The sequence below is a fragment of the Coffea arabica genome, chromosome 2e (assembly GCF_036785885.1).
Source record: "Coffea arabica cultivar ET-39 chromosome 2e, Coffea Arabica ET-39 HiFi, whole genome shotgun sequence".
NCBI classification, from domain to species: domain Eukaryota; kingdom Viridiplantae; phylum Streptophyta; class Magnoliopsida; order Gentianales; family Rubiaceae; genus Coffea; species Coffea arabica.
The window spans coordinates 9,581,710-9,593,554 of NC_092313.1; the positions used below are offsets into that span (position 1 = coordinate 9,581,710).

Genomic DNA, 11,845 nt, shown 5'->3' on the forward strand with positions numbered 1-11,845 from the left:
TTAAAGTGAACAAAGGTTGACCGAGGCCGAGGCCGGCCACAACTATAAAGGAGGAAAATGTGATGATGTGCACGTGTGGGCGTACTTATCAAATCATCTGGTAAATGCAGCAGCATTAGAAAAATCCCACCTCATTTGACCCATCTCTAATTGTCCAACAATACTGCTTAGTGGGGCCCCAATTGGGCTTACTGATCCACATTTCCATCGCATTCTTCTGAGTCATCGATCCACAATTTACAACTAATCATTTTTTATTTTTTATTTTTGGATTTGAAAAGTTTGCCTAGTGAGGTTTTCTAGAAAAGGAGTATGCCCTAATCCACTTTAGATTATTTACTAATATTTGCTAATCAAATAATTTTCTTTTTGTAAGACATGATTTAGATAGGATCACGCATGATTTTACTGGGAGGTGATGGGTAGGTAGTGTAGTGCCAGAAAAAGCAGAGTAAAAAAAGATATGGCAAACCTCATGATATGATCGTTGGAAATTAGGACATGCGATAAATATATATATTTTTATGAGTTGAAGCCTAAATACGCAGGATTGAAATTTTGAATCCCGTTTAGTGCATCATACAAGAAGTACAGTGCTTCTTCTTATTATTATTTTTTTTTTAAATTCAAAGAGTGCAGTAATACAATTATCTGATATAGTGATTCACCTACCAATTCTTACATAAAGTCTCTTTATAACAGGTTAGATGGTTGACGTTGCAGACCAAAAAAAAAAAGAGAGGGAGAGAGAGAACCACTTTACTTGATTAAAAAGGTTTTGATGATATAGCCAAATTGATCAGAATCTGCCGTCAAAGAAAATTACCTGACCCGAAGATAAAATGTTGGAAAAACTACAACTATAAGGTGAGAGATTTTAGATTCCACGAGAAATAGAATTATAAACTTAGGGAGGAATAGTAACTTGGATTTCTTCTTAAACGCCTGGGGTATGTAACTTACCTAGTAATGGTCACAAGTGCTTTTTTTTTTTTTTGAAACGCTCTTAATTTCTTGTACATGTTTCAACCTACAGAAAAAGGTCAGAGGACACGGTTTTAAGGCTAAAACAGAGAGAAAAGTTTACTTTTGGAATTTTTCAGACAATAGACATTTTGGTGTGGTCGAATGATTAGTAATTTCAGACAAATTTATATCCTTTTATATAAAATCAGAGTAGTTGTCCTTCAAATTGCTAAACATTTTAGCCTGTCATTCACTCCAGCCATCAACACCACGTGATACATGTTAGCATGATAATAAAACATATATATATATATATAGTCCTTTTAAAAGGCTTACGAAAATAAAATAGAAGTAATTCTAATTTTTCATCCATAGCGGGGCAAATTGGAGAAATTCAATATTTTAGTTCTTACAAACACGCCTTGATTGGATTGATACTTTTTTTTTATAAAATTTTTTATAAATAAATTTTTTAATTATATTTTAATCTCATAAACATAGGCCTTGTTTGCAGGTAAGTTTTTTGTCAAGTTTATCTGTTACAAGTTTTTTAAAAACTTTAGTCACAGTAACGTCAAAAAAATTTTCAAAATTTTTAAACTATATACTTCAAAATATTAAAAAATTTACATATTTCAAAAATTTTTTAAAAAATTTTTATAGTAAATTACAATAAAATTTTAGATAAATACCCAAAATAACTCACTTATCAAACAGTGTCATAATTCGCTGTAAAAGCAAGGAAAGTAAATGCATGACTCGTGGCTGGTGATGCACTGTTTTTATCAGGTGGAGAAATAAAAAGTGTAAAAATGAAATGTCAAACCGCCCATATTCCCAAGTCCCCCAACTCAAACAAATAAACAACAAAATCCACAGGTCAGACTCAACTCTCCCTTCCTAATCTTCTACAATTCAACTCTCTCTCTCTCCACATTCATTTTGATTCGTCCGCTCGTGGCCGCAGGCCGCCAATTGAATCTACTACTAGTACTTCTACTCCTGCAGCAAGAAGAGTAAAAGCAGAGACAATATTAACAAAGCCCACCTCCTCTTCTTCGGTTCTTCCTCCTCTTCCCTTCCTCTCAACTACCCATTAACCATTTTCAATCAATCTATCCTCCCCTGAACCACACACCACACACTACTGTGTTTTTCTTGATTTTCGAGCTCCGCACTAGACACTTTTCCTTTATTTTTACTGCTAAAGTTTCCTGCTTTCTACTTTTTGAGCAAAAACCCATCTCGAAAATAAGCTTTTTGTTGAATCTTGGTACGGGATTTTGTTAAAAAAAAAATATGGGGAGCAAATGGAGAAAAGTGAAGCTGGCTCTTGGGATGAATCTTTGTGTTTATAGTCCAAGAACTGGGAATGATGATGACTCTTCTCCAACGTCCGAGATACTTTCCAACGCAGCACTGCTCTCTCCGTCCACCGATGGTAGCCTCCACAATACTTCTCCTTCTCCTTCTCCTACTTCAGGGTCTCAGGGCCATGGGTTCAGGTTGTCCAAGAGCTTGAGCAGGTCTTCTAAGGTTTGTGTCTTGGACCTCCTTTTCTTTTTCTTTGTCCCTTTCTTCTTTTGTTTGGGTTATTCGTTTTTTGGGTCTACAATGGGTTTTTTGGTTTGCTGGGGTATGAGAAAATTGAGGAAGTTTGCTGGTTCATTTGCTGGCTAAGATATCTGGGAGATGAAATGCTTGTTAACTAGGGAACAGGAGATTGGAACAGATGAAAAACTAGAGTCGTTTTCGTTGTGGTTGTGCTAAATTGATGAGAAAAATGGAGCAGTGTAAACTGTGATTGAAAAGTCGATAGCCTTTCTGTTCTTTTTGTTTCTTCTTTTTCAATTGTTTGGGGCTTTGGGGAAGAAACTGAAGAAAATTCTACCGTAAATGGCTTAAGCTGAGGATTTGGAGGAATATAGTGAAACCAGTTTGAGCCTTTTGTGACATTACCCAAGTTTCTTTTTTTGGCTGTGAAGTGTAGATGTGTAATATTAATAAAGGCAATGACAAATAAGATAGTTTGATCTCTCCCCAAAAGGATTATTGCTATCACTAGCTGTAAGGGATCAAAGTATGTTGTAATTCCTATTGGTGCTTTCATTTTTTCAAGAACTGTACTGGGATCTGATCCTGCTTTAGGTGTTATGTTTGCTTCTGAGGGAACAATGTTGAACAGCAAAACGGAGGTTAAGTTGGAGATTTGCTAAAAACATAAGATTCATCTCGCTGTTAGCTTTTTTTTAGGTGTCATCTATCGTTAGTTTTACATCTATCTGAATTCTGTTTGGTCCTGCTGCTATGGCAACTGAGGCAATAAAGTTTCAAACATGGGATGTCTGATCGTCTTTGCAGAAAATTTAAAAGAAAATACTAAACAGATTTTACTTTTTGTTTTTGACATAGATAAATATCGTTCTATCCTACATCTGTCATTTCTCGTTGTTCCAATGGCATGATCTTCCTCAGTATTGAATATCTTGTAAATTCTGGCTTTGATGCAATGGGTATATTGCTTTCACTGTTGCTTTTTCTCCTGTACCTGCTAATTTGAAACCTTAAGAAGTAATTTGTTCACAGTCTTTTGTTTTTCATTTGTGTTTGTGCCTGCATAGGCAGTCTGGATGATCAAGAAATAACTAAAAGTAGAGATGAAAAAGAAAGGATGCTGCAGTCCCCTTGTAGACTTGTAGTGTGAAAAAAAAAAAGACAAAGTCTTTTAGACTAGTCAACAAATCCATTCTAAACAGCTATCAAACATGCTTGTGGGTTCGTCTTTGGAAATGACAAATGCTGCTAGTCTTTTCAACGAATCAGTTTTGGCACTTTAATTAGAATTACCTTGTACAGAAAACAGGAACATGACCTTCGTGTCACACGAAACCTCCAGTTTATCGGTTACAATGAAAATTACTGAATTCTCATTGCTCTGGATACAAATCAGTGATAGAGGAGGAGAAAAGAGTTAGAATACGGATACTTTAAACTGTAGTTTGCAAAATGCTTAAATTGACAAAAAAGAAAAGAGGTTTAATATCTTTGTAACTTTGTAAAAGCGCCACCACTTAATTGAGAAACAAATTGTACTCTAGAGAATATAAAAGAACTGACTGGATCCAGCTTTAACTTGAGAGAAGGGTAAGTGCAAGCTTTTAGGATATAAATGCTTGCTATTACTCTTTATTCCCTAAAATGTTTATACAAAATACTGTATGGAATCACTTTTGTATTGCAATTCAAACTTTTAAGCAAGCCCAGCTGGAGGAATCCAACTGAAAGTTGGTGATTGAGTACATTGTGAAATCCTCCCAAGTTTATAATTTAGCTCAAAATGCTTTAACGGGAGATAAGTTTCATTGTGTTTGACATCATCATTGAACCTATAAATTTGAGTTTAATGTACATGTAAACATGACATTGTGGTGACTCAGCTTAGTGGTCTATGCCCAATAATACTGTTCTCTAATTATTTCAGTGTTTGAATTATCAGATGCTTAACATGACCTTAAAGTCAAACTCAGTGTCTGTATAAGTCAAACCGGAATTGTCCTTCTAGTTATTAATCCTATCCGTTATTACTTGAACTGTTATCCTGCTTTTCACTTGACTTCTATTGTCATCTCACTGGATCTTAAATTTGACATACAGAAGACGTGCTCGATATGTTTAGCCTCAATGAACCGTGGAGATGGTCATGCGATATTCACTGCCGAATGTTCACATTCTTTTCACTTCCAGTGTATTGCTTCCAATGTAAAACATGGAAACCAAATTTGCCCAGTTTGTAGAGCAAAGTGGAACGAGATTCCCCTGCAGTATCCAAATTTGGATCCTCCCCCTGGAAGGGCTAGAGTTAATCCTGTCGATTGGCCCCAACATAATGCTCTAATGACTGTAGTGCGCAGACTCCCTCCACCTCGTCCTAATCCTAATCGAATCAATGCACCTCCATGTCAGACTCCTGAGCCTGCTATCTTCAATGATGATGAATCTTTGGGTCATCAGTCTGACTCTAGTGAGAGAAGCTCTTCAGGCAAGAATGTTGCAGAAAATGATGGCCAAAGAACAATGAAAATCAAAACATACACAGAAGTTCCAGCTGTCCTCCGGTTCAATGCTGCTGATAACTTCACGATCTTAATTAATCTCAAAGCTCCAGCTCCAAATTCCAGTGTGAACATGAGTAGAAACCAGGCAAATTCACCCCAAGTTTCCCAAACATCTCGTGCACCTGTTGACCTTGTCACGGTTCTAGATGTCAGTGGCAGCATGGCAGGTACCAAGCTTGCATTGCTCAAGCGAGCTATGGGGTTTGTGATACAGAACCTTGGTCCCAATGACAGGCTTGCAGTAATTGCCTTCTCATCAACCGCCCGCCGGTTGTTTCCCCTTCGTAGGATGTCTGAAACAGGACGGCAGCAAGCACTGCAAGCTGTTAACTCTTTAGTTGCAAATGGAGGGACAAACATTGCTGAAGGCTTGCGCAAGGGTGCCAAGGTAATGGAAGATCGTAGAGAAAAGAACCCTGTTGCCAGTATTATATTGCTATCTGATGGGCAAGATACATATACAGTTAGTAACATGGGGAGCAGTCAACAGCAACCAAATTACCAACTTCTTCTTCCATTGTCTATCCACAATGAAAGTAGTTCTAATTTTAAGATTCCAGTGCATGCTTTTGGGTTCGGGGCAGACCATGATGCTTCATCAATGCACTCAATCTCAGAGATGTCTGGAGGAACCTTCTCTTTCATTGAAACAGAAGGTGTAATCCAGGATGCATTTGCTCAGTGCATTGGTGGACTTTTGAGTGTTGTGGTCAAGGACCTGCAGGTGAATATTGAGTGTGTTGATCCAAGAGTCAGTCTTGGTTCTTTAAAAGCTGGAAGCTACCGCAATCGCGTGATGTCGGATGGACGCATGGGAACTATTGATGTTGGCGACCTGTATGCTGATGAGGAACGAGACTTTCTAGTTTCAGTTAATGTCCCAACAGAAATTTCAAGCACTGAAACTGCATTGATAAGGGTGAAATGTGTTTACAATGATCCTTTGACAAAAGGCTCGGTGACTGTTGGAAGTGATGAAGTTAGGATTAGAAGACCTGATGAAGCTGGACAACAAAGTGCATCAGTTGAAGTGGATAGGCAACAGAACAGGCTGCGTGCGGCTGAGGCGATGCTCCTAGCGCGAACTACGGCTGAGAAAGGAGACCTGTCTGGTGCAGCATCTATTCTTGAAAACTGTCGCAAGGTGTTGTCAGAAACTGTTTCGGCCAAGTCTCATGATCGGCTATGCATTGCACTTGATGCTGAGCTTAAAGAAATGCAAGAGAGACTGGCAAGCAGACATGTGTATGAAGCATCAGGAAGGGCATATATTCTTTCAGGACTAAGCTCACACTCATGGCAGAGAGCAACAGCACGAGGTGACTCGACGGATGGTTCAAGCCTGGTTCAGGCCTATCAAACCCCGTCAATGACCGAGATGCTGAATCGGTCTCAGGCTACCCTACTAGGTAGTCCTTCAGCTCAGAGGCTCATTCGACCTGTTTTATCATTTGCATCACATCCAAAGCCAAGGTGACCTTGCGACACCAAGATATGGAGTTTTCTCAAAGATAACTGTTTTTCATTGGTCTCCTTGATGCTATAGCTGTGCTTATTTGTGTTTTGGGCCGGGGAAAAGTTAATAGGTAAGAAACAGTTTTGGGTGTCATTATCTTCCTGTCTCAATTATGTAAAGCAATAAACATTGGTGAAGCGTGGAAAGTATAATGGGGTCAAGGTAAGGGGTAAACGGAGTAGGATAATCCAACTTTTGCTTTTTGTTGTTTCTTTTTCACCTTGTGGGTATCATTGGGGGTGGTGTACATAAGGAAAGATGGATTTTCATCTGAGAGAGAAGCCGGTATAAGTTTGTAATTGTGGAAATATTTTGTGAACTGCGCAGCTATTACATAAGAATGTGATTCTTTCACGGAGTTTTAATAATCATGCAGTGGTATGACTGGTACTATTTCTTCAACCACTTGATAAAATGGACTCTCTCTTTACGCAACTGAGATCATGATAAGCATGCAAAAAGTCACTCAAGATGGTATGGTACTACTATTATGGGATGGAAAAGATGAAACATATATTATTGTTTAATTTTAGGAAAAGATGAACTTCAAAGTTGACCTTCCGTGGAGACTTGTGCTTCTCCTCATTCATTACGAGTCCAGAGAACAAAAGCTAGCACTACAGTGCTTTGACATTGCACCAAATTGTTGCCAAGAAATACACTACTGTACTGTCCTGCTGTACTGTAAAAGATGGTGTGGTGCATTATTCTAAACGGTCCATACCCTTTTCCAGTCTCTCAATTGACTTTAAAAACTTTGGGGATTGATAAAGATGGTCATGATCCTTTATTTTTTATCATGATCCTTTATTGATTCACTTTTTTGTTGCATGAAATGTCTCATAACGTAGAAAGCTTTAAAAAATATTGGGTACTCTTAGCTTTTTGTTCTGTTACGTCTTTTCATACGATAAGGGGAAAATAATTCTTATCTTTGCCGCGGGCGGGCTCACATATCAGATTATTATGTGCGAGAAAAGGCAGCTTTACTGATTGCGAGTAAAGATTGAATATCATCAGGTCAGCAACTGTGGCCATCCCACATCGAAAAATCGTGGGGTCTTCACTCTGCGTTTAAAATTCATGGGAGCACCTTTCTGTCACCAATTGGCTGGATGGGTGTTTCTTGTGGGTTTCTCTTAGATTGCCTTCGAGTTGCTCTTTCGGATTACTCCCGTGTTTGTTCTAATTGAGTGAGTGTGTGTGTTTCTTTCGGTTCCTGGAAAAAACAAGCCCATTAATTTGGTGAGAGTGTGCACAGGGGGTTGGGTCACCATTCCACATCGAAAGATTGTGGGATCTTCACTCTGGGTTTAAGGTTTTTCCTGGAAAAAAAAAAAAAAAAAGCAACTGTGGGCTTATTACACGACGTGGTTTGCAGAAACTTCTTTGACAGACTATATATATCGTGTAGTGTAGTGTACACTCTCAAAGGAAAAAAAAATTTTTTTTTTTTGGGTGCACTACAAGAATAGCTTGTACAAACTTGTTACTTTTCAGCTTCTCAAAAAAAAAAAAAAACTTGTTACTTTTCAGGACACGATAGACACAAAGTAGTTTTGGCTAACAAGTCAAAGGGACAGAAGAAAGGTTGCAAACATATGTGTAGCAAAAATCAAACGCACTTCATTGTTGCAAATTCAGCCTTAAGTTTGATGGCCCAATTGGTCGTTTCGTTTGCCCGAAAGAAATTATTCCCCACTTCCAGAGGAGAACCTCGAAAAAAAAAAAAAAAAAAAGAAAAAAAAGAGGAGAACCTCGAAGTACGCCCAGGCCAAAACAAAAGGGAGCCGCATCAACTTCATTGCTTTCTCCCACTTGCCATGTCATGTTCATGAAGACTTAATTAGGACTCTGAAAATGAGGCTGTAAACTAGGAAAACTTCATGCTTTCTCCACTGGAAATTAGTTTCAAAATCGTTTTAGGTATGGCCAGGTGAAGACCGGCTCATGCTGCCTGATATACATATGAATTCCAAGTTACACATGCATCGGAGAGAGTCAGGAATTCATTTTTACTGCAACAATTGAATTAATCCATGAAAAAAGATCAAAGAATGCTCTTTCAAAATAAGTTCGTACACCAACCGATTCTAAAAAAAAGTAAAAGAGGAACCAAAAAGTTCTAGAAAACCATAGCCATTTTCATTTCAGAACAGCCATATTCATCATTCGGGAATTTTCCTGGGTTAAGTATACACAAAACTAAAAGACCGCACAATGAGACAAAGCACCATAAAGATGTAAGCTTCGACTAGAGTTCACCAACATCGGCCTTTATACGACCATGACTGACTAAAATGTCAAAAGGCTGCAAACAGAGTTCCTCAATTCCACTAATTCCTAATCGAAGTCTGGTTTAGGTACAACATTGATGCTGAGATTTTGAGCAAAACGGAATACTATTTCAAGTTGAAACAGAATCTACGGTTGCAAAATTTGAGCACAACGCCTGATGAAGCTTTTTGCTTCATGCGCTTTCCTTAGGCTTAGGGATCCTCTTATACTCGTAGTTGTTGATGTCAACCTTCTCTTGCAAAGCCTGCACCGAAGACAAATATGTAAAAAGATTCACAACTCAACACAGACTTTGACATGAAATAAAATTTGTCTACCTTAAGCTCTTCCTCCAGTGAAATCTTTTTAGGGTTGTAGGCATTGACTGGCCCAGTTCTTGATAGCGCTTTTCTTGTCTCAATGATCTCCCATTCTTGATCATCCTTCACTTTAGCAATGTCCTTGCTGAACTACAAAAATTAGCCCGTTAATTTAAGCTTTTGAAGGAAAAGATTAAAAAAAAAAAAAAAAAAAAAACCACACAGAACATGCTATTGTCTCTAGGACAACATCTGCAGTGCAAATCCCTAAGCAACTGCAATTTGGAACTCACAATCCCTTGCATGTGTCTCCATGCAAACAATTTGCCTATCATGCACGGATCAGAACTCAAGAAAGTGACTCACACTGACAAAAAGGGAGTGGGGGTTTACATATCAAAATTTTCACTCTCAGGATAAGTTCAATCTAGACTTAAAACTCTTCCTGTTTCAGAAGTTACAGTAGTATATCTTCCAAAATATTTCCGTGTTTGTCTAACAGCATCCACTATGCAGCTCGTCACTTGAAGACAGGAAATAAACTTGCTATACATTAGTGCTCTCTGGTATTTGACCAATAATTGAGTCTGAACCACTGAAATATGCCTAATTACAGGATGCTTGGGTGTTGTACTGTTAACATTTCTAGAGCTAACACCAAAACATTGACAACATCAAGAATCCCAGCGATGACTCTTTGGAGGATCCCTGCAGCATACACAAGGAAATCGACATTTGGCACTGACCTTCCTTGCAGCAGATAGCCGAGACCGAGTGTCCCTAACACAGTAAGTGAGATCATAGGTAGACCATATCTTATAAAGGGTGAGGCCCTGCCCATTCTTTTAAACCCTGCAGGTGGATTTTGCAGCTTTGCTTTCTTAGGTAGACCCGTAGTTGGCTGAACAGTTGTCATTGCCTCCAATACTAACACTGCCTACATTTGCACCATCCAAGTCATCAACAAATGCACGCATGAGAGTGATATCCAGAACAAGGAAAATGAGCTCAAGCCCCGTTCTTTCCAAAGTAAAAATGAGCTTATTTCAATTTCATGGCCGCTTTAAACAATGAGTGGGATTCATAACGAGGACAACAGTATTCGATATCAAGAACATCTTGCTTTTCAGACATTATGAAGTATTAAAACAATCATAACAACTATTAACTTGCTAAATTAAGTTTGATAACGTTGATCAGGCATTCATGCTATATCCCAATCTTGTTTAGACGAAAAGACAAGCACATGGTGGGCAGCATTGACACCCCAAGACAACCCAAGAACCTCACTCTTAGGACAAGTAGCCCAAACCAAAATGATAGGATTTTACAACAAGGGAATGTTCCAAAGTCTACAAATACAAATGATTCCGCAAAAAGGAATTGATTCTATGGAAATGAAATACTACTCAGCTGACATACTATCAAAATGAAGATTTAGGGAGGAAAGAGAAATTACCTCGGAATTTAGACAAAAATTCCGCTCTGAAGTGTGAACCTCTCCCAAAAGAAGATGATGAGATGATAGCTTGATCAATTGATGAAGTATTGCTTTGGAAAAAAGACCAGAACTTGAAAATTGGTCTAGAAAGAAGCGGAACAACAGGGCTTTCCAATAGTAGCACGATTTGGAAATGATCTTAATTTGGATGAAGAGGGTTTGGGAAACAGTTCTGATTTCTGAAAGTTGAGGAAAGAAAAATAAAAGGGAAAGAATGAAATTTTATGTTGAGGCCCTTTGAAGTTTTTGACAATCATGTAAGCAGCCTATCTATTTCCAACAGTGTACTAGGACGCTACTGATGTGGCAAACTCATGCCATGAATACTCCACATGCCACTTGAAGCTAGACTTGATATTCGTGGCCAAAAAAAAAAAAAAAAGTTATTCGTGATAAGAATCAGTTTTAAGTATTTTGAATACTATTGGTCAGCCCCCGGGGTTAGATCACCCGGTCTGCGGCTGGAAAACCACTCGCAAGGTTGTGGGATCGAACCTCACCTAACGCCTGGGTGCGGTTGGGTGGCTCTGTACTCCAGGCGCAGGGGATTAGTCGGGCCGCCTTCGGGTCTTGACCCGGACACCCCTGTGTTGACAAAAAAAAAAAAAAAAAAAAGAATACTATTGGTCATTCGATACTTTACTTGTAAAATTACCGTAATAGTAACTAGTTAAGAGTGATGACTTGCAAGAAGAATATACGAAATTGTATGCATACAGAAAATGTTGAAGTAAATGAGTTTTTGTTGTTACGCATTTTATTCAAGGTATCAACAATGATTTTCTGCCTACCTTCAGTGATGATGATGATTCAAATATGTGACTTATGAATTACAAGTGAAACATCTTATCACTTAAGGTATGTTTCATTGTCAAGAGTTTAAAATCTTTTAGATGTTTATTTTGAAAATTTTTTTATTATATAAAAACCATAGTCATTTCACAACTCAACAAACTCGCAAATTTAATTTTTTTTTTCCAATGCTTTGTTTGGACTGTATTTTTCTGGATTTTTTGGGAAAAAAATTTACTGTAACGGTTAGATATATGTAAGGTAAAAAGGTGATTGAAAAATGTGTCCCCGAAAAAATGTAGCCAAAAATTGCAATCCAAACACCTTTTTCTGCGGTTCTTAAATTTCAAAATCAATT

The 11,845-nt window shown here is 38.1% G+C and overlaps 2 protein-coding genes across 3 annotated transcripts; one reads left to right on the forward strand and one right to left on the reverse strand.

Moving 5' to 3' along the window:
• Nucleotides 1-2,116: 2,116 nt before the first annotated feature.
• LOC140036634 (E3 ubiquitin-protein ligase WAV3-like) lies at nt 2,117-6,749 on the forward strand. The gene is made up of 2 exons (XM_072078797.1): nt 2,117-2,502; nt 4,621-6,749. The coding sequence occupies exons 1-2, from the start codon at nt 2,266-2,268 to the stop codon at nt 6,556-6,558; spliced, it is 2,175 nt and encodes a 724-aa protein (XP_071934898.1). The 5' UTR covers nt 2,117-2,265; the 3' UTR covers nt 6,559-6,749.
• A 1,971-nt stretch (nt 6,750-8,720) lies between these two features.
• LOC140036633 (uncharacterized) lies at nt 8,721-10,996 on the reverse strand. Of its 2 annotated transcripts, none has more exons than XM_072078795.1 (4): nt 10,654-10,996; nt 9,941-10,127; nt 9,213-9,339; nt 8,721-9,139 (listed from the first exon to the last, which is right to left on the reverse strand). In XM_072078795.1, the coding sequence occupies exons 2-4, from the start codon at nt 10,108-10,110 to the stop codon at nt 9,068-9,070; spliced, it is 369 nt and encodes a 122-aa protein (XP_071934896.1). In that variant the 5' UTR covers nt 10,111-10,127; nt 10,654-10,996; the 3' UTR covers nt 8,721-9,067. The 2 variants fall into 2 exon arrangements, with proteins under 2 accessions (XP_071934896.1, XP_071934895.1); XM_072078794.1 differs by having other exon boundaries at nt 9,941-10,131; nt 10,654-10,990.
• Nucleotides 10,997-11,845: the final 849 nt, after the last annotated feature.

Coding starts and splice junctions, on each gene's coding strand:
- LOC140036634 (XM_072078797.1), top strand. CDS start 2,266: ATGGGGAGCAAATGGAGAAAAGTGAAGCTGGCTCTTGGGATGAATCTT. Junction 2,503..4,620: donor GCTTGAGCAGGTCTTCTAAG/GTTTGTGTCTTG, acceptor TTTGACATACAG/AAGACGTGCTCGATATGTTT.
- LOC140036633 (XM_072078795.1), bottom strand. CDS start 10,110: ATGACAACTGTTCAGCCAACTACGGGTCTACCTAAGAAAGCAAAGCTG. Junction 9,340..9,940: donor GGCTATCTGCTGCAAGGAAG/GTCAGTGCCAAA, acceptor TTTGTAGTTCAG/CAAGGACATTGCTAAAGTGA. Junction 9,140..9,212: donor CACTGGAGGAAGAGCTTAAG/GTAGACAAATTT, acceptor TCTTCGGTGCAG/GCTTTGCAAGAGAAGGTTGA.